General features: G+C 32.5%; 3 protein-coding genes across 4 annotated transcripts; 1 reads left to right on the forward strand and 2 right to left on the reverse strand.

Annotated features, from left to right (window-relative positions):
- Positions 1–2,855: 2,855 nt before the first annotated feature.
- Positions 2,856–6,412, forward strand: LOC105769679 (two-component response regulator ORR4). Its single transcript, XM_012590461.2, has 5 exons — positions 2,856–3,301; positions 3,396–3,493; positions 5,329–5,406; positions 5,941–6,008; positions 6,108–6,412. The coding sequence occupies exons 1-5, from the start codon at positions 3,124–3,126 to the stop codon at positions 6,208–6,210; spliced, it is 525 nt and encodes a 174-aa protein (XP_012445915.1). The 5' UTR covers positions 2,856–3,123; the 3' UTR covers positions 6,211–6,412.
- An 886-nt stretch (positions 6,413–7,298) lies between these two features.
- Positions 7,299–12,346, reverse strand: LOC105769678 (protein disulfide-isomerase). Its single transcript, XM_012590456.2, has 11 exons — positions 12,016–12,346; positions 11,202–11,232; positions 10,821–11,108; positions 10,541–10,729; positions 10,089–10,214; positions 9,684–9,821; positions 9,485–9,604; positions 9,164–9,281; positions 8,439–8,551; positions 7,691–7,888; positions 7,299–7,587 (listed from the first exon to the last, which is right to left on the reverse strand). The coding sequence occupies exons 1-10, from the start codon at positions 12,189–12,191 to the stop codon at positions 7,700–7,702; spliced, it is 1,488 nt and encodes a 495-aa protein (XP_012445910.1). The 5' UTR covers positions 12,192–12,346; the 3' UTR covers positions 7,299–7,587; positions 7,691–7,699.
- Positions 12,347–16,621: 4,275 nt separating this feature from the next.
- LOC105769680 (nitrate regulatory gene2 protein) lies at positions 16,622–22,078 on the reverse strand. 2 transcript variants are annotated; one of them, XM_052631240.1, is made up of 5 exons: positions 21,724–22,078; positions 19,954–21,477; positions 19,495–19,703; positions 18,409–18,632; positions 16,622–18,008 (listed from the first exon to the last, which is right to left on the reverse strand). In XM_052631240.1, the coding sequence occupies exons 2-5, from the start codon at positions 21,440–21,442 to the stop codon at positions 17,216–17,218; spliced, it is 2,715 nt and encodes a 904-aa protein (XP_052487200.1). In that variant the 5' UTR covers positions 21,443–21,477; positions 21,724–22,078; the 3' UTR covers positions 16,622–17,215. The 2 variants fall into 2 exon arrangements, with proteins under 2 accessions (XP_052487200.1, XP_012445916.1); XM_012590462.2 differs by having other exon boundaries at positions 19,954–21,558.
- Between the last annotated feature and the right edge of the window lie 928 nt (positions 22,079–23,006).

The raw sequence follows: 23,006 nt of genomic DNA on the forward strand, positions 1-23,006 counted from the left end.
ACGATAACGTAAGTGACTAAAACGTAACATTTCAAACATAAGTGACTAAAATGTAATCTGAGACAAACAAAAGCGATTATTTTTATAATTTACCCTAAAAAATATCAAAATTATTGCCAAAACTTGGTTTAAATGGCCAATTTAAGCTAGTAATTTGTTGGGTGCTTAAACCATGTTTATAGTACTTATGATAGTGAAAGAATACCTAATCATCAATAGTTTTCTATAATTACTTCTTTTAATGGATCAATGGAATCGTTTTTCCTTTTTACATATATAGTTTTACATCTTTTATTTCAAAAAAAAATTAAAGTTTGTTGTAGAACTAACTTTTTTTAATATTTTATTTTTATTTTATAACAACTTTTTATAAATAACAACAGCAGCAGCAGTAAGATATGAAGTATACATTTTACTAAATTAATTCTTTATAACAGCCTTTTCTCTCAAATTCTGATAAAATCAATTTTATTCCCAAGTAAAATAAAAATAAAATGTTTTTGTTAAGATATTAGTTTTACATAAAATTATTAATCATATGTTATTAAATAAAAGTAATATTTAATAAATGGATTTACTTTTCTAAAATTTATCAAAGATGTCTCATTAATTAATAACAATATTAATATATTATAGTTTTGCAATTTTAAATTAAAAAATTTAAATATGATTTAAATTTCAAATATTGTTATGTATGTATAACAGTTAACAACCATCTCTTTAAAATATTTAATATTTTGACAAACAAATAAAATAAGAAAGGGTGGAAAGAATCAAAAGATCTTATTATTTAATTTTAATACTTTATATTGATTTTTTTCTATCATAGATTGACAACGTAACAAATTAAACAAAAATGTTTCTACATCATTAATAAGTCATTAAGTGTTCTATGTAATAAAAATCAAAATCAAAAATCAAAAATCAAAGATGTTCTTGGGTTAAGTCATATCTTGATTTTGAAAATGTTGATTAAAAGTTAAAATTTCTGATCAATAAATGTTAGATTTGTAGGTACGAATTTTGGAGAGAACATTATTGGAAGATGAAATGAGAGGAAGGTGATTAAAGAAATCATAACCTCTCATCAACCCATAAATAGGAAGATAATACACTTCAACGTACTCGAACCCACGTCCTCCTACATTGATGACAATATTCATACCAATCGAGCTAAAATTCAATTACAAATATTTTTTTTAAAAAATTTTGGAAAAGACATAAATTACATTTTATGGTAAAAGACAAAGGAAATCAAGATTTTGATGAAGTACCCGTGATAAGTTGAGGATGGACCAACAACTTTTGGATGTGTTTTATTTTACGTCTTTAAATTAAATTGAAATTGGTTACATGTTTCAATCTTTTACTGTCATACCTCGAAAATATTAGACTAAAATCAGAGGTCACATCCCACAATCTGTTAATTCAAACAAATTCAACCCACCATGCTTTAATTTAACCCTCAAACCAACTTTCTTCTATTTACTTTTTTTTTAAGTCATATTTAACCCTTTTTTTTGTTTAAATATACAAATTAATCTGTAATTTTTTCGATATTCTTATTTTTTAAAAGAGTTTATAAATATAACTACAAGTGCTAACAACCTCTCAGCTTAATGATAAGAATATCATACTCTGAGGCGTGAGAGTTAGGACTTAATTTCAAGTAACTACATCTTTGCCCTCAATTATAAAAAAAAAGAAAAAGAAACAATTGTAAGTTTAAAATCAAAATATAACCGAACTTAGATAAAAATAAATTCAGGTGTAGCCCAACATAAACATGTTCTCGAAGGCCTGCTCAAAATTCGGGAAGGTTTGAATAAAAAATTAAGCTCGAAAAATGGGTTTAGGTAAAAAAAATATGCCTGTTTAAAATATGGACTAGGTTGGGCTTGAACATTCAAGGCCTGAGGCCAGTCTGGTTTGTTTTTAATTTTATAATATTTTACATTATGTAATTTATAACATATTAAAAAGATAAATATATACTAAATATACAATACTACTTTAATTAAATATTAAAATAATACAAAATATTTTTAAAAATAATATGGACGGGTCTAAAATGGATTTTGGTTAATCTTTTAAAAATATAGGCGAGCTTAGACAAAATTTTAAGCTTATATTTCGGGTCGACCCAATCCGCGAGTGTACGTAGGATTTAAAATAATTTTGAGTATAATATTTACATCACACACATAATGAAATCCAAGAATCTTGACTTAATTAACAAATCTATGTTTTTTTTGTAATATAAAAATAAAGAAAGAGTGGTAATTATAAAATAAAAATGGAATTCAAAGGGTTTGAATTGGAAGGGCAGATAATTAGTAAAAAAATAAGAGAAACCTCCCATATGATCTCATGACCAAACGGCAACAAAGATCTTGGCTGGATTTTCCTTTGGAAATCCAAAGCAAAATAAAAGATAATTAAAATGAGAAAATGACTGAAACAGAAGCAGAAACAGATATGCACTACCACCTGTTATACAGAATCTATGGAGAGATCGCATTTTGTTTCAATTTCTATTTTTTTATTTTTATTTCTTAAATATTTTTATATTAATTTTAGTCGAGATTTACAAAATATTTAATGTTGAAATTAACAGGTAGAAACAAATCATAATTATATTGCTTCATAGCATTAATAAACAATTTTAGAAATTAAAATGGTAATGATTTTTATTTATTATCTCTCGCTATATATTTAATTTTTTATACAATATTTAAAATTACTTATAATTTTCTTTAATTCATAAATGCAAAAATAAACATCCAAGCTCACGTTTAAAATAAAATTTAAGTGCTGTGGTTTCTGTTAGCGGCAAAATACGTATAGTTGGGGTTCTCAAAAAAACTAGTTTTCTTTTCTCTCTCTCTCTCACACACACACACACTCTTTATTCATCCATTCATTCAGATTACATCGAAAGCAGCATTTAAATTCTCCCCTTATATATCCTTCTTCCCCTTCTTCTTCTTTTCTTCCTCGAAGAAAAAAAGAGAAGAGTTTTTTTTTTTCTAAAGTTTGACAAGTTTCAGGATCAGGTGGATCGGCCTAGGAATAAGTAGCAAACTATATATAGAGCCAATTACAAGCTTTGATTTAACATTGATGGAGTTGATGAAATCAGAGAATATCGTTCAAGACAGGCAACCTCAACCTCAAGAAGAAGAAGAAATCATGCAGCAAGAGGAAGAAGAAGAACAGCGGTTTCATGTATTGGCAGTTGATGACAGTGTGATTGACAGGAAATTATTGGAGAAGCTCCTCAAAGCTTCTTCATACCAAGGTATAATCTCAGCCTTTCTGCTAATTAATTAAGCTTAACAAATAATAAGATGGGGGTGTTGTTTTTTTTAAATGAAAGTTGGATAAAATTGCAGTGACGTGTGTGGAGTCTGGGGAAAAAGCGTTGGAATATCTGGGTTTGCTTCATCACTCATCTCCTGCTTCTTCTTCTTCTTCCCAACATCATCATCAGGTCTCTATCATAACCCTTTTTTATGCTAAATTAATTATTAAAAAAATACCCACTCAATCTTACACCATTTAGAGATGGTGAACTTCAATATATTTAAATACAAAATATTCTCTGCTTTAAAAAGATTTAAAAATGGGGTTTTTCTCGTTTTAATTATATTTTTTTATATTTTTGAAGTATTTTTATATTAAAAACGGCCAGGGGGATTAAATTTGAAATTAGGTTATTTAACATAAATAACTTGTTATTGTATCAAATTAATATAATATCTTTATTTTTAATATATATATAGTCAATCATGATTAATTGTTTCTTAGAACTACCCATAACTCCTCCCAACTCTTAAATTGGAGGATCATGTGTTTCAGCGTATTCAAACTCATGTCTTTCTGTATTGGCAACAATGTCGAGACCAATCGATCTAAGACTCAATCGACAATGTTTATTTTTTTTCAATCTGATAGAAGAGAGGATAACCAAAAAAAAAATGTACTTAACCACTATATTGAAAAATGGTTTTTTCCCCTAGCAACCATAGTAGTTTATTTGATAATATAATTAAAATTAAGGTAAATTACACTAACAGTTACTCAACTTTGATGCAGTTGACAAAACAATCACTCTGGTTTTAATTCAGTTACTCCAACTTTCGAAAAACAACAAATTAATCATTTTAACTATTTTCCATCACAAACGTCACGAAAAAGTGACATGGCATTTAACGGAGTAGTTAGAGTGCTTGCTATCATTTAAACAACTCCAAATTAAGAACCCTAATTGGGCAATAGAAGAACAGGAGAAGAAGAAAAAGAGAAGAAATGGAGATGTAGTCCTTTTTCTTTCACGCTGCTCCATTTTATTTAAAAGTTCTTCAAAACCCATTCATGTAAATAAGTTTTTTCTCTTCTTTCGTCCGTTCAACCAACCATAGAGATTTGAACAAAAAAACCTATTCAACCAGCCATAGAGATTTGGGATTTCTATGGGACAATTTTAAAAGCATTTCTAAAAGAGCTCATCAAATATGAAACAATTATCAATTGATGTCGGAGAAATTGGAAATTAGGGTTTGAGCTTTGAAATTTTTGAAGGTGAAGACCTTTTTTTTAACCTCAAAATTTTGAAGATGAACCTCTTTTTGAACCTCAACTAATTGTTATGGCTGCCACACTTCTTCTTCCTACATCTTTGACCTTATTCTTCTTTTAATTAAATATCCATCACTTTCTGCGTTCTTCTTTCTATACTTGAAAATAGTTGTATGTTGTAACTTCACTTTTAACCATCAAAGATTTCAGATGGTGGAGGAAGCAATTAACCCTCTCCCTCTCCGATTTTTTCAAGGTCTTGCTTTAGGTTCCAGTTTTTATATATATGAAAAAGAAATTAGGTTGTTGGTTTCTTGGGGGAAATGAGAAGAATTGCAAGAAGAGGAGAAAGAATAAAAGAACACGAAGGTGGCAGATAGAACAGAGGCAACAGTAGTGACTATGGAAATGGCAAGGGTCAACAACCTTAAAAATGCCATAGGTTTTGTTTGGCAAATTTTACTTTTGTTGGTTAGCTGAAGAAGAAGACCTTTCAGCTCTTCATGTCCAACGTGGCAAGTAATTGGTCACGTTAGTTGTTCTGTTAAGCCTGTAACAGAAAATGTTAATGAGTGATTGATTTATTACTTTTTGATAACGTTAATAACTGATTTCTTATTTTTCGAAAGTTAAATAACTGAATTGAAATCAAAATTACTGTTTAGTCAAATGCGATACTCTTAAAATTACTTAATAGTTTTGATATATATTTTTCTGAAATTTATTGTGCTATTGGAGGAAACGCAGGGACATAAAGTCAACTTAATAATGACAGACTTTTCTATGCCAGGAACGAGCGGCTATGATTTACTCAAACGTATCAAGGTCAACTCAATCCCCCTTAATGATATTATTATTATATAATGATCACTTTCTATATTTATTTTTCATTTATAAATATTGGAACTTGGGTGCTCTCTCAAGTCTTAGAAAATCAGGTCAAAAATCAAAATCCACGGTTTTTTTTTTAAATTTAGATTATTTTTAAAGAAGGTGAATACTCGAATACTCGACCAATAGGTTACAATTTGAGTTCACTTTTATTATATTATTATAATTCTAAAAGGTTACATATTAAGAATTTATCACATCTAATTTTTTTGAAAATTGATTTTTTATTTAAAAAATATTGATTGAATCTATTGTAATTGGAGTAGTAATATTTGATTCTTATATAGTAGTGGGACGAATAACTTATCGATTTTCAATTATACCAATCTAATGTTCGAGTTTTTCAGATCAATCATCAAATCCGAAACAAAAACTGAATTAAAGAGTCAAAATTTCTAAGATTAATATATATTTTTCAAATCCATAATTTCGAGGTGATAATAACTTAGTATTTACCTACAACTGCAGGGATCTTCTTGGAAAGACGTACCGGTGGTGGTGATGTCATCAGAGAATGTACCTTCAAGAATAAGCATGTAAGTTCATGGATCATGATCATGTTCATCTCTTTTTTTTTTAAGAGAAAAAAAAGAGGTCAAAAAATGGAATTAATTAAAGAAAGAAAATGAAAGCAGGTGCCTAGAAGGAGGAGCAGAAGAATTCATGTTAAAGCCTCTTCAATTATCAGACCTACACAAAATTCAAGCTCACCTTCTCAAATCCCTTCCTCACTCTTAGCTCTACTACGTACCATCATTACTTTTAGCAAGAGATACTACCCTAATATTTTATCTTCTCACGTTAAACCCTAAACAAATGAAACGACCAGCACTACTAGCATGAAAATTAGTGTATAAAGTACTTTGTTACATATATTAGGAGCACTGCTTACTTGGTTAATGCTATTGTGCTAATCTAAAAATTTCTGGATTTATTTTCATTAATTTGTGTAATTAAATATCTATATTCGAATATTAATATTTTTATATATTATAGCTATATACTAATAATGTATACGTAATTAGTCGAGTATCTTTGATAACATGAAAACCATACTTTCTTCATATTTGGTAACTGACGTCACTTAATTAAAACTTACAAATATAACAATCTGTATATTTACAGAGAGTTTGCATTATTTTATTATGTTATGACCAATGTTGTACATTTATATGAATGCTGATAATGATAATTCATGTATTTACGTCAGATTCATATTTTATTTTTCGGATTATACCTAGTTGTTTCAATCATCTTTCTTATGTTGGAAACTTTAAAAAACCTTAAAACATTTCGATTAAAATCTCAACTACGATTATCATCCAAGTCCCAAGTCCCAAGTCCGAGGGAATGTCAACATCTGAGACATATTTTGCTTGCTGGCTGAGGTTGGGTTTGGGTTCCTACGGGTGGGCCTGAAGTTAGATACATTATAATCACCATTTTTCATGTTTGCTAAATTTATAATCTACACGGTAAGACCAATTAAACTGTTCAGGGGAGGAAAAGGAAGAGGGACTTAGGTTTGTTTTACTTGCTCCAACTTTTTTTCCCCTAAAGTAACTGTATTCACTTGTGCAATAAGCAATACATATATCCAACATTATACCCCTGATGAATATATATATATTTATATTGATTTCGGAGTTACATGGACGTTGGCTCTTCAAAATCTTGACTGGAAAGAAAGCGTCTACCAGACAAACAGCTATTCCCTAGGCAACTTAAATTAGCTTCCTGACCAACTATTTCCACACTGTAAAAACCCATTAAAGCAAAGCAGCAGCGACTGAACATTAGGAAAAGAAAGGGGGGACAAAGGAGAATAAATGCAAAGTATCCTCTCTATATTTAACTTGCTCGGAAGTTTTCTGCCGACGAGGTAACTGTCACAACTAACGGTATACTGAAAACTACAATGAATTACAACACGAAAAGTCCAAAAAACACGTCTGCATTATTTCATAGATTTTTTTAATATTAAAAGAGATTCATTGAACTAAAAGGGAAGGAGGTGAGGGAAGAAGTTCCACCATCTTTCAGTCCGATAGCAGTTTCTGGATAAAACTGCAAATGCACATACCAAATATGTGGTATAGTTATGTTGTTGAGCTCCTACAAAGAAAAAAACAGATAAAATAATTTCAGCAGATTTGAGTGCTAAAATAAGATTATACTATTAGATTAAAAAGGACAGCAGTACTTGTAAGAAACCTACCCTGCCTGTTCAGAGCTCATCCTTTGCTGACTCTTGTTGGGCAGTTTTATCCCTGTTCTTTTCAATGAAGTTGATGATGTCTTCCTTGGTCCTATTGCCCTCATAAGGAGTTATGTTTCCACTAGTTGATCTAAAGTAAATGGTTGGGTAGCCTCTAACATCAAAGTTCTCACCCACAATATCATTTGCAGTGGCATCCTACAAAGAATAATGGAGAAGCCTATAGGTCAAATAATCTTCCCCAAAAGGTAATAGGTAATTTGAACATTATGTTACTTGGATTTAGGAGGTGCGTAGGTTGGACATATATCCACCATTGGTTTGTTTATTTTTTTCCAGTATTTTTTTTCTATATAATTGGAAGGTCCCTAAAGGGTTGTATCCATCTCCAGATATGCATTTGATACGGGTACTAAACATAGGTACTTCAATAAAAATGAGGAGCCAGAGCAACATGAATTTAACATACACGATGTCAACAGAACTAACAGGAGCTGCGGGTCCCTGCAACAATTAATATCTCTAAAGTACCATTCTATCTATTGACAAAGAAATATTCCTAATAATCTGTCTAAAATCAGTGGAAATGCTGCCACCAACTAAAGGGAAAAAAATTCATCATGGTGTTCTCGGAGACTATTCTACCCACAATAACCCACCAAAACCTTTCGTTTTAAAGCAGTTTCTAGCATTATTGCTAAAAACTTCATCGGACCAAAACATGGAAAATATTCAATATGAAACTTACAAGTTTTGCAATCAAAACATTATCATCTTTTTCATAATGAACAGCAACTTCATCCAAGATTGGGGCCAATTTCTTGCAATGTCCACACCAAGGGGCATAAAACTCAAGCAGAACTGCAGAAAGAAAATCTTAATATCATTTTATCATGGATGGTGATTTCAGAAAATCTTGATCTCACTCCAACAGCTGCAAATTGCTTGAAAGCTCTATCAAATTCTTTTGAAATTTGAAACATAATTCAAGTCCCTAAGACCCGCAAAATATTGACTAGATGGCTCCCCAAATGAAAAAAAGAATAAGCCATCAACTTCTAATAAATTAAAATTTTAGCTTCACACAACTATCTCTTATCTTCGCACCAACATGAAGTAACCCATCTACTCATCATGTTCTGAGACCATTTTTATTTTGGAAAAAGAAGGAAAGCAAGAGATCTTGTACTAAATATTCTTCCAGACAGTCCATTACAAGGATTTGCTGATTCTAGAGGTACCAACAGATTTTCAATAGAAGGGGTACACTGACTATTGGACTGTGAAGAAGCTATACACGAATATGAACTCATTCCAAATTCAAGATTCCGCACTGTCAGATAAAAACAATGCCTGCAATTCTAAGCATCCATCATGCCCTCTACATGATAAAACCTTCTAATGCCAAGTCTAACAAAAAGAAAAAAACACAGGCAAGTAAACCATGACTAAATGGTAACGGGGAAAACACACCATTTTTGCCTGATTTGAAAACCATGTCTTCAAAGGTGTCAGCAACCACCACTTTTACAGGTTCCTTATTCTCCTCGGGAATAGGTTCAGACTTGAGATATGGTGGAACTTTTCCTTCCTGCAGAAGAGTACTTTAGGCAAACAGCAAATAGAGGACAAACCGCAAATATCTCTTTAACTCACAGCTACATCTCCTATCAATAACTCATGACCTTAACCAGTGCAAGTTACAGAAAGTTGCAATTATACCAAAATTTTGATAAGAAAGTATAAGGTTTATCATATTTCGAACCAGTACATTAAATCTAGTGAAGAAATTACCTTGTAATCCTTCACAAAAGGTGCAATGTCATTAGCTTGCAAATTTGGTTTCAAATACTTCTTCCCGTCATTATTCTGAATGATGATTAGAGGTACTTGGCTTTCTTGAACTCCAAAATACTGCTCTCCAACCAAAAAAAGAATTAGACTACTGTAGCAAATGCAATAAGCATACTGCCATATTTGAGTAGATACTAACCTGGAAGGCAGCTTGACTAGCCTCAAGATCTCCCAAAAGGAAACCAATTCCCTGTCCTTTGTATTGCTCAGCAACTTCACGATATTTTGAAGTTAAAGAATCAATACCTTCAACACTCAAGTTTGCAAACAACATAGCCTAACAGATTCAGAAGTTCTATTAGTAGATGAACTTAAAGGATGTACCGAACAAGTTATGACAATCAAACCAAAATGATATAGAAGGAAGACCAAGCTGATAAAGAACTCAATATCACAGTCCAAAGTGCATGACGACAGTAGAAAACATGACAAAAATAAGAATTCCAATATAACGCTTGTTATCAAACAAATGCCAGCCACACTGTCTTCACTGTGTATAAGAACTAGGTGACAAAGGAATGAAATTTCGGATGTGTAAATTTACCTTAGCATTGGGACTGTTATAGAACTTGATAACAAATGGGTGATTGCTTGGGTCCTTGTTAAAGAGGGTAACAAGAGGCATGCTAGATTCTGCAACAAACTTCTCTAGAGCTTCCACATTAAAGTCCTGAAAGAAAAATGCTTCAGTAAAAGCAAATTGCAAAGAGTACAAAGGAAGCTAACAACAGTAATGAATTTGTATATCAATGGTGATAAAGAATATAGTTGATACTCCAAATAGATTTGGCAATTTGTGTCTTCATGTCAAGTTCATGTACTTTACGTCAATATTATGTTTGCGGATCATATATTTACATAGATTTTGATCACTTAACAATTTGTGCCGTATAGATTTTGACATGGTCTTGTTTTTGTGTACGGCCCTGTTTTAGTTATTCTCCCCATGTTATGTAATTGTATTGTCCAAACTTTCTAGGTCTAGCTCAAGATTACCTCGAAGTCAACAAAGAGTTCATCAAAAGGCTTGAAAAGTCTGACCACAGGGCCGGTCACTGACGATTCGCCACGGGGAAGGTGCTTAGCATCCAAAGTATGACCAAATTCATAATCAGAACGCAATTTCTCAGCAAGTGCCATATAACTCTCAAACTCTTCGCCAGAGAATTTTGGGAATACCCCAACCTGGAATTAGAACATATATCTACATATCAGCTAAACTTCGTCACCAAAAACAAATGGAAACAGAAGAGAAAACAATTCTAAGAGAGCTTACAACTACTATCTTCTTGCCATCAATAAGATTACTGGCATCTTCTGCTGACTTTAGTTCAGCAGAAGCAGGACCACTTTGTTTCTTCAAATACTCCACAATACCATCAGCTTCACGTGGACCTTTGTATTCCTGAACATTCTTTCCTCCATTTCTCAAAATTCTAAGTGTAGGGTAACCCCTGACTTCATATTCATTTGCTAGATATTTGTTTGCTTCCTCATTGGCGTCAACTTTGGCAAGAATGACTGGAGGGTCGTGTTTACTCAATATAGATGCTGCTTTTTCATACTACACCGCAAACAAAAAGGTTTATTGTTATTAGCCAACTAAGAAAATTATCAACAAAAATTGACTAATTTGGGGAAATTTTTTTTTTTTTACCTCTGGAGCAAGATTCTTACAGTGCCCACACCTAAAGTATTCAAAACAATGCATTTTAAGAATTTAGTGCCAAGAAGAAAGACAGGACTAACAAGGCATGTTAAGAAAATGAAATATACTAAGTTAAATCTCTCCAGAACGAAGACTCATGTTTGCATTGTTTAGATAAATTATTTCAAGTATTCAAAAAATCATATTTCAGCAAGCCAAAATGATCTACATGTAGACCATTCTTGCAAGATTTATTTACCATGAAATTTCATGTTATCACAACATAATACGACACATTGCACCTTACATTTTAATTAAAAAAAAAGGTCAAACTTCAACTACTTACCAGATCGAAACCAATACTTAATAACAAGAAAAGACAAGGATTCTTCACAATAACCTCAAATTGCGTAAACATTATATCATTACTTGTGAGAATATCTCTGCTTCCAAAAGCAAATGATTCCTTCGAGAACTCGATAAGCAATCAATTAACCGATCATTTCAAGATAAGCAATCAATTTTCGTATTAATAGCTAACTTCAATGAAGCACTCCTACAATCGGTCACTAATCTCAAATCTTAACTACTCGAATTGAAAACTTCTCAAGAAAAATAAGATCGGGTAATAAACTGTAAAATGCACTAAAAAAATCTTTCAAAAAGCAACTATCACGAATTTAGACTCCTTATTTTCTAAATCAACAACTAAACTCATAGCATGCAGTTGAAGCCTCTATTATTTTCACGAAACTAAGATCCAAAAATATAAGAAGAAGAAAAATTAGGCGAAAAATGAAAAAAAAAATTATGAAAGGCTTACCAAGGAGCGTAAAACTCGACGACGACAAATTTGTGCTTACTAACAGTGTCGGTGAAGTTGGAATGATCCAAAGTCAAAACAAAGTCCTTCGTTTCACTGCTCTGTTCAGCTGAGATCGCCGTTACAGAGCATAAGATTGCGGACAAAGCAAACCAAAGTGAAACACTTCTCGCCATTATCGAAGCTCTCTATCTCTCCTCACTTTTTCGCTATCTTTCTTTTTTTTCAGTGACTAGATTTATAGGGTTTTAACGGAATGACATCAAAGACTTTAGAAACCGAAGGAAGACAAAAACATGGTATTGATAGTTTGGTACGTCACGCTCTGGAGAACGCGGTGATGAGAATGAGGCTTAAAAACCCAATTTTCTTTTTTGATGTAATTGGGTTGATTGTATTCTCGGGTTGATTGTATTCTCGAGGTTAATTTATTAGTAACTCTTTTGCACGGTAAAATATAGGTAGAGACGAATAGAACTTTAAAGAAATTGGAACTGATACACACCTTGAAACATTCATTAATCTCGCATAAATTTATTTTTATCTCTACACACCAACAATTTTAAAGTTCTATGTTCGTAATTTATGAGAAATTAAACACGACGTGTTTATTTACCACACATTCACATGACACGACAAGAATGATACTATGAGGATGGCTATCGAGAAATGTGGTTGCATCGAGGTTAGTGAACTTATCAAATTTTTTATTTAGAAAAAATATTTATCGCAATGAAATGAATGTCATGTTGCATAAATTTGATCTCATTAGTTAAGTAAATTAATATGTTTATCATATGCATAATATTTTTAACATGCATAATTATGAATGATATTAACAAATTATATAATATATGATTGAAAAAAAGAAGGAAATAAAATGGATAGGATGAAAAATACACAATCGAGAAAGGATATATTAATGGATCAGAACAATACATTTGTTTTGAATGGTGATGACATTATTCAAACATAATTTGTAATAGCCTGATTTTTTAGTGGTGTCGGAAACAGTGGCTTGGGGTCACTAAATTCGGCGAGTAAGCTTGTAAATTTTATTATTTAATATATACGAGTCAAATGTGGTTTTAAAAAGATTTTTGAATTGGTAATTTATGTTTTATAATGAATTATTAGGTTCGAATGGTAAAACCCTAGATCAAGTGGTTTTAGAAAATGAGGTCTTGAGACCTCGTTTCTATAAACTGAGTCATAAATATTTTTATAAATATTTACGGAGTGTCATTAAGGTAGTATTAAAGTTTCGTTGAAAAATTTTAACGTTTCGATAATTAATTAATTAAGAGGACTAAATTAAAAAAGGTGCAAAACTTGTTAATTATAAAAAATAAATTAAATGGCCTAATTAATAACCAAGGGAGGAATTAAGGATTAAATATGCCTAAAATAAAAGGTGAGGCGGCATAAGTAAGAGAAAAAAAAAGCCATTTAATGGCAAAGTTGTAAATTTTATGAAATTAAAATTAAAAAAATTGGATTTTAAGGTTTTCTGGGCTTTTCTTCTTCAAAATTTCGGCCAAACAGCCATGGGAGAGAGATTTTAAGCTGATTTTGCATATTTTTGTTTCATGTGAGTCCAATTCTTATCTGTTTCTTGTAATTTTTTATATTTTTCAGATTGTTACAATTAGGTTCAACTAAATATTACCTTAGTTTTTTTTATTTTATTAAAAATTTTGGAAGTTTCCATTGATTAATATTATATGTTTTGATGAATAACATGGATTTAGAGCTTTAATTTAGTTGTATGATGATTTTATAAAGTGATTTTGTTAAATATTGATTTTAGGATCAAATTGTGAAAATGTTAAAATATTAGGGTTTGGTAGTAAATTTCTGGTTATTAAGGGCTTTATGATGGCCTAGAATATTTATATAAATTATTGATTGATAAAAAATTGTTAATTTGATAGATTAACTAGTTAAGGGATTAAATTGCAAAAGTTGTAAAAGTTTGGGGTAATTGTGTAAATTCAAAAAAAAGTATTAATTGTGAAATGAATTGATAATGAAATATATGCTAATGGATGAGTAATTTTATATTTTAGATCAAGATCCCGTAGATACTCGTGAAAAAGAAAAAATAGCGGAATAGTCCCTGAACTTCTACAATTACTACAATTTAATCCAGGTAAGTTCGTACGGTTAAACTTTAAATTTGTATAAATTGATGATTGGTATTAAGCATATATTCTATTGTTGGAAATAATTTATTGTACGAATTATGATATTGAATTGAACATTCAATTTGAATTGAACGCGGGATCCGAGTACATTCGTGATTTGGCGTATGACGGTATTAGAGGAAAATATCAGAAAATTACCCAAGTAAATCGAGGTTCAGCATGTGTTGCGAACTCTTGTGTTTTACTTTCTGTTTATCCCTTTCGAGCTTCTGTTCAGCTCTTACGAGCTTCTGTTCAGCTCTTACGAGCTTCTGTTCAGCTCTTATGAGCTTCTGTTCAACTCTTATGAGTTTCTATTAAGCTCTTATGAGCTTCTGTTGGCATTTTCAGATGGACCAGCTCTTATGAGCTTCTGTTAACGATGTACTATTATCTGTAAATCTTTCTTCAAATGGGAAGGATTTGGTAAGGTGATTTACTTATTGAAATTGAAAGACATGTTATTTATTTTTGGTAACAACTTGAAAACGGATGTATTCATCCATTGAAGTTCTGATTGACATGGATTTATCGTGAATCATTTTTATTATTTGATTTATTATAGTTAGTTCTGTAAGATTTTTATTTATTCCGTCGAACTTACTAAGCTTCATTAAGCTTATTTGAGTTGTTTAATGTCCTTGTAGTTTTTCAGAATGTTGGGCGATCGGATCAACACTCAAGTCACACTATCTAGCTTATTCCGGTAGTTTTTGAAATGTTCGATACGGTTTATATGGCATGTATAGGCTTTTGTGTGGATTGGATCAAAGTTTGGCTTGTGTAAATGTTATAAATTATATTTTGTTTATATAACCAACTTATATATATTGGTTTGAGAATGAGGCATATTAGTAATGTTGGTGTGAGTGATATATGTTTGTATGTAATTATTTTGTGGTGAATCTTAGTAGAATTGTTAGATGGATTAAATACGTAAGCCTAGATTTTTGGTTGACATGTTTTTAAGTTGTCATTTGAGGTGTCTAGGAGCATGTTGGTTGATTGTGGTGATGATGAATGTTTAAGACATGGTTTTAGTTTGTGTTTGGATATTATCGATGAGACATATTTTAAGTGTATTAATTACTAAAATTAAAAATTTGTAGATGATCATATAATATGAGTAATCTTGGTTGATTTAAAATAATCATAAGTTAAATGTGTTTTATATATGATTACACATTTTTAGTCTATGTTATAAAGGTCAAGTAGGAGTGGTTTTGACTAGAAATAAAATAAGTTATTTGAAAATTGGATAGCTAATTCTTGTTGTTATTTTTGTTAAGTAGAATAGTGGAAATTTTGGCTTATATAAAGACAACTATTCCGGTATAAAATATTCTAGTGAGAATGTGAACGTGATAATCATATATTTAAAATCAATGTCATGCTTAATGATGATGCATGTGGTTTTATACACGACTTAGATATGATCTATAATCTCATGATTCGTTTTGAGATGTAAATTTTGAAATTTACTTTGGAAGTCATAACCAAAAGATCTCGTGAGTATGGAAATAACAATATAAATGTTATTTGATCCATTTTAGGTGATGAATATGATTTTGATCATAGTCGAAATTGGCTAATAATATCATTGATAAAGGGTGTATAAATGTATAATGTTATAGTCCAAAGATTGGACAATCGATGGTCCTCTAATATGACTATGTACTAAAATATATGAAATACCCTTTATGTGTATATGGTTTGTTACAGAAAATATGTTATAGGGACATGATAAGAAGCTATGAAATAGCAAATATTTTGTCTTGTTCCACCAAGGGTTTTGAAGTCTCTTTACAACAACTTATTTGATGAAAATATATGATATATGGTTTTTATATTTGGTAATTGTAAAATTAATTTCAATGGTATTAAGAAATAAATAAAGCAACCAAAATATGAAACCATCATGATAAGAAAAATAAAGTAATCAATAGTAGAAAATATATCTTTGATGGTAAAATTAATTTCAATGGTACTAAGAAATAAATAAAGTAACTAAATATGAAACCGTCATTATGAGAAAAATAATGATAGGGGATGATAATTTGGGTGAAAATAATTATGTAAAATACCAGCAAGTTATTAGGTGTAATGGTAAGGCACATTGTATTCTGAAGAAGAGAACACAAGTTCAAATCTTAGAGACAATATTGTTGGGAGAAATAATTACGAACCTAGAATATGGACCATCATAAAAGAAACATAGACAATCTTGTTATTTATTAATAATAATTTAATTAGAATAAACAATAGTTAATTCTTTAACTATATTTTAAATTGTAATTTTATTTCACAATTAATTATATTATTATCATAAAAAGAAATTCAACAATGAAGAGGGGGGGGGGGACCCAAAAAGCCACCTCCAGAAGGGATGTTCAAAACCAACATAAATGGCAGAATCATGGTTTTGGAGCTCAAATTCCTAATAATGACAGAATCATAGCAAACAAAGATTGTTTTAACAAGAACAAAAATAACTATTTCTATATATCTAACCAGTCAAAAAATATATAATTTTTGAAGTTACTGATCTACAATATATGTCTACTTCTAACTACCTAACTACAATCTTCCTCTCATACAGTTTAACTTACAACCAATCAATCAATAAACGAATATTTTCCTGTACAAAACCTACTACCTAACTATATATCATTCAGGAGGTTAATTCTAATCAACATTGGGGGATTTAAGGTTTTCAAGTTAAAGATCTTCTGGGATACAACTTCTTTCTGCGAACTTTCAGTTTTATATCAATAATTCTACAACACCCCCACCCCAAACAAGTTCATTTAAGGTCATTTTCTGTTGTCTCCGCACCCATATTGATATCTGTGTTTGATGTAGTACGGAGATATGACTTCCGTGAACTCTTCAAGAAAAACTTGGGAAAAAATGTATATGCCCCACAGAGTACATAGCCGTATCCATCACTCTTCCATGGCAAGTGATGCACATAAACAAGGGCAAGCTTTCTTCCATGGGAGATATCATCAAAGCTAGGAGACTGCAGTATTTTCAAGTCTGACCTGCTCGTGTGCTTTCAAAACCTCCGAGGAAAAGTTGCCCAAGGCTTCAAAGATTGGGACCAAACCGGCTTGTAAGCTACTTGAAGCAGCATCGTGAACCAATTTGATGGCATCCTTATGCCTGGTTCTCTCTTCCTCTAATTTCTTCCTCATAGAATCCAAATCCACCTTTAGGTCATCCAGTGGCGAAACTCCACTTTCGGAAGGAACCTTGGAAACTGCAGTTTTATCCAATGAGTCTTGCTCCTGCTCCATCCTCTGCCTCTGTAACCGTAATTCCCTAAGTCGTTTCTCGAAATCCTTCGAGAGATATTGTGCTCTGGTCCTCCGTCGTTGCTCCTCGTCTTGCCTTTCCCATAACTGGTGTAGGCTGGAAGCAAAATTCTGCATGGCATTTGCTACACCTCTTTCTGAAATTCTATCCATCGCTTGGTACCAATCGTTGCAAATTACAAAAATCGGCGGTGCCCCAACTCGGCCTGGAGAGAAAGGAGCAACTCCATCAGCAGTCATTTCCTGTTCGCGTTGAATGCATCTCATGAGCCACTCGTACAAGGACCCAACATATGCCTTTTGGGTGTTAATCCAATTATTAAAGCGAGTGCACCAGTCCAAAAGCTCCATCTCAAGCTCAATGGTAGCTTTCAAACCCGAATCTCTTTCAAAACCGGTATTTGCTCTTAAAGATCGAACTTTGGTCTCCATTATGGCCTGGAACTGTTTCTGATGACAGCTAAGCATGGACTTCCACATTCTTATCAACCTGCAAAATAAAAGGCCACGTATCATTGCATAAGAACCTCGAGAAGTAAAATGTTGCACTCAGTTGTCATGAAAGATAACCCCAAACACATTGACTACCTCCAAACACACTGACTAAATCATCTCCCCCACAAGAAGTTGCACGATGATATAAGGAAAGAACCGAGTAGTTCCAATACATACAAGTATCATCATGTAGATGCATGATTCAACATCACTACAGAATATAATTGAATTCATCTAAAACTAGAAGCTAAAACTGTTCTGCATGCACTGTAGTAGAACCATATTAATTGTGATTCAATGAAAACCACAAGCAAAGCACTATGATTCATGAAGATAACTACTTGGTAAGCACAAGAATGATCAATTTTAATTAGGAAAATAACAGAAGTCAATACCCATAAACCAAGTCGGTAAGCTGAGGCTGCAGTTCTTCATCCCTTAGCTTATGTATCCTAGTTGATATAGCTTCAACAGCCTTTATACAAACATTAATTTTTGTCAACAACTTTCTTATTGAAGCCCGTGTTGCATCAATCTTGCTGGACTCTGCTCCTTGGTTATCTAACATAATAAGTCTCTTACACTTCTTCTCATAAATAACCCGTAGCCTTTCTTCATCCTAAATTTGGGGCAAAAACAAACATTCAGTAAGCATACCAGAGTATTTTCGAAACATCTTTGAATGAAAATTAGTTAATACATCCAAGCAATTGGTTACATGGTATTAATATTTGATCCAATGTGCAAGAAAATAGCGCAGGGCTAGAATCACATCGAAGGATTCCAGATTATATAGAATCACTTAATGACTACTAACGCACTGAAACGTATCTTAATGCCCGAAAATTGGATAGGTTGGCCCTTATGAAAGCATTACATTTCCCCCGATTTTTATGAAATACAAGGCACTCATTGAATGATAAGAAACTAATTACAACTTAGAATATTCAAGGAATATTTGTACATTCTCTTCTAGCTCAAACAGAGGAATTGAGGTTTCATTTGTAATCTTATGGATAGGCTAATATATAAAAAGAAATAAAAGACAATAAATCATTGAGATTCTCAATTTTTGAATAGACTTTTTTATTTTATTTTGGACAAGCCGAGACAATAGGATGAACAAGGGTTCTAAGTTCTAAAATCCAATAATTACCAACCGCTTTTTGTTTACTCGGGAAGAAAGAGTTGACATAACAGAAACTGGTGAAAAGTTCATTAAAATAATAATAACAAAAACAGAAGAAATAGCAGATGAACCTCAAACAATCCAATGAACATCACATTTTGAGTACACCAAAAAAATGAATAACTAAAATACGATAGCTTATGGAATAATAACTATTATGCCATACGAATACAGCCTTTTCACTCCTATAATATATAAATTGATTCAGCAATAGATACGAAGGAGAAAAACTATCATCATATTGGTAAATAAAGAAGCAAAAAGTTTCTCAGTATTTATATATTATGCATACCTTGACTTCTTTATATAATTTCTTTTCCCATTCATAAAGCTCTTCCAAAGTTGATGAAAGATTTCTATGCTTTTCATCCTGTTCTACAACCTGACAGTATTCTTTTGCCATTTTCATTGTCCTAGAAGTTATTCGTATTGATGGACCAGGTGGAGGAGGTGATGATAACATGTTAGGTGCCACCAGGTACAGGATCCGGGAAAAGATCACTGCACAAAAGAGATGTAAGCTTCAATACAGCACCATAGTAAATGACTTACAAATTATGCACCCAAAGATTGAACAGTTGCAATCATGAAAGATACAAAGGGTATGTATAAAGAAACCTGTCGTTCAGCTGCAAGTAATGCTGAATGTTTTCAGACCATACCAATATAGTAAAAATCTCTAAACATCTCTATCTCAAAGTCTAACCAAGCATATTCAATGGGTTAACTTCAAAAAACACTAAAAACCCACCTCTAAACCCTGTTTCTTTACGTTGCTGGTAAGGCAACTTGCCAACCTCAAGCAAAACAGCAACTTCTTTCCCATAACTAGAGGCAGTCTCAAACTCATCCTTAATCTCTTTCACAACCTCCCGGAGATCCCTCGTGCCGTGGACGGACAATGTGGTCAAACTGCTAGGCTTTGAAGAGTCAACATCCAAATTTGGTGCCTCTTCTACCTCAAAACTCACCCTTTTGCTCTTTGGAAAGTCTTCCTCGGAACTCTTTGTAACAATGGTATCACTTCCACTACTTGTACTGATATTAATATGATCACCAGGCTCCAAGCTCTCACTTTTGCTTGATGAGACTGCTTTAGAAGTTGAAGTTGATCCTTCAGCAGTACCATTAACCTTTTGAACTTGAACTGACTTTGAAGTTCCCTCACCAAAGTTCCCAATTTTATGATTACTATCATTATAATTATGATCCATTTCCTCCTTCACCATTTTCCTCTTCTCTTTGTGAGCAGCTCTTAGCATTTCAGGCTCTGTTTCATCTTCCAAATCAGGGATCCCTTCTCTCTCCCTCACCTCCTTCGAGTCCGGACTACTCGTAGTCGACCCAAAACCATATCTAGACACCGGATAGTAACTGGGATACCCACTGTTATCGAAAGTATCGAACACATTAAGAAAATCCCACGTCGAATTTCTCGGCGGAGACGGCGGCGCCGGCGGTGGTTGTGGTGGACCGGGAGGAGAATTCCTCTGCCCGTATCCATATTCTTGAGACCCAATAGGGTATCCAAAATAGCCTCCATTTGGATAACTTGAGTAGCCATAATGTCCTTCAGGCTCCTGATAAACAAAAGATTGAGAAGGTGTTGCAGATTTCTTCATGTAATACATATAAGAGGAAGAATTACCATTAGTTCCCCAGTTTTCTTGAGGGGGAGGGTAAGGATATCCATAGCCATAACCACCATACCCACCAGCACCATAGCCATAGTTGTAACCGTAAGGAGCTGGCCCTGGCCCTTCTTGGTCTGGGCTATGGGTATGACCACGGTGCATTTCAACATGACCCGAAGGTGAACCGGAACCTGACCCGGAAATTGAAGGTGAGGCAGATGACAAATCTAAATGAGAACCCTCTCCATCACTTTCTTCTTTGTGTTTTGCCGCGTTTTTACCGTGTTCTTCAATGGAATGGGACAGTGAAGTTGAAGGAGAGGAGACAACATCGTCGTCTTTTTTCTTTTTCTTTTTCGAGGATTTGAATTCATCAGAAGGCAATGTGAGGACAGGGGAATCAGCTGAAGAGGAGGATCCGACGACTAGCTCTTCGTCGACGAACCTACGGATTGCTTCACCAACATCACGCAAGGAGTGAAAGTACGTCACATGAGCGGCGGCCAAAGCCGAGCGGTGAATCGTCGCCGCTTTGATCAGCTCTTTGCGTTCTTTACAAAGAGTTACCAAAGGTAAGTCATCGGCCTTGGAAGGTCCGCAGCCCATAATAATTCTATTAGCAACGAAAACCGTAGCCAAAACTGAAGAAGAAGAACAATAAGAACAATGAGAAGAACAAAAACCCAGATTGAAACTTGATCCAGTAATTCCATTCATGGTTCCTGCCCATAAAACAATCCCAGAAAAACAACCATTTCTTTTATCAACAAAAGATCCAAGAGCGTGTTTAACGAATACTACTAAAAATCCACAACGACAAATGAATGAAGTGATGAAACAGAGAGTGAAAACAAAAGAGGGGACTTAAGGGAGGATATAAATCTGACCGTTGAGATTGGTGAGAGCAAGAAGTGACCGTCCATGCAGAGAAAACAGACAGAATAGTTTGAGATTGATGAAACTGAGATATGGGTATTTTTTTTCTCGTTTGGATTGTAGCAATTGAATTCAGAATCGGTACACCAAAGAAATAATAATAATAATAATTTTTATAGAGATGCGTGAAGGGTTTCTGTGGGGATGCCAATTTTTTTTTTTCAATGAAGGGTTTGATAGAAAAGGACAGTATTGTTTTTAGATTTACAGAGAAAGAGGGCTCGGAGTTGCAGAAAGAGAAGAAGTCGAAGAAGAAGGCTCGTGGAACCCGACATTGGTCATTATTACTCCCCATTTACCATTTTTCATTTTATTTTTCCTTCAGATTATACGTTTTATGGTTCTTCCAGTACCATCACTGTTGAAAAGAAATCCAACCCATCAAATTGATGGTTTTTTTCTTTTTTCTTTTTTCATTATAAACTCTAATTATATATGATTTATAATATATTTTATGTCAATCGAGATAAAATTCAATTGCCCTAAATTAAACTTTTAATAAAAGTAATTTAAGAATCATCAACATTAATATTTAAAATATTATATTATATTTTTAATAATTTTATTATAAGTTTTGATTATATTTGTTTTATAATACGTTTCATCACAATCGAAACTACGTCCTCCTCAGATTAGCAATAATACTCATGCCAATATATTGTATTAAAACCTTATAAAAAATACAAAAGCTTACAACATATTTTAACCTTGAATAGATAGTATTATAATTTAAATATTAAATTATTTTGTAATTTTATCTTGTTTTTAATTTCAATTTACATTATCGTAAATTTATCCACAGTTTTGTAGTTTTATTATGTCAATATTATTGTGATTTTATCCACTATTTCGTGATTCTATTTTGTTCATATTTTTGATGGGTTTTTTTTTGTCCACTTTATTTTTTTTAAAAGTAAATGGGGTTTTATTTTTAGTCATTTTCTAGCGATATATGAGATTTACCAATATAATGGTGCAACCAGATTTATTAGGTTCCGTTATCGAAGGGTTTTATCATGATAGTGATAGATTCGAGAAGATGCGGAAAATAATATGTCATCTAAAACTTGATCTTTCGTGTATCCCTGATGCGGTAGGTCTCTATGGGCTTTTGACAATTTTTTCTTTGTTGATCAATGTTCATCGTCAGGATGGCAAGGCTAAGATGTAAATTTCAGGAATTTGGTCAAGTTGATGTATCTTTGGTCTGTTTTTGAATTATTCCAATGTTGCA

Source organism: Gossypium raimondii, chromosome 5 (genome assembly GCF_025698545.1).
Source record: "Gossypium raimondii isolate GPD5lz chromosome 5, ASM2569854v1, whole genome shotgun sequence".
Lineage (NCBI taxonomy): Eukaryota > Viridiplantae > Streptophyta > Magnoliopsida > Malvales > Malvaceae > Gossypium > Gossypium raimondii.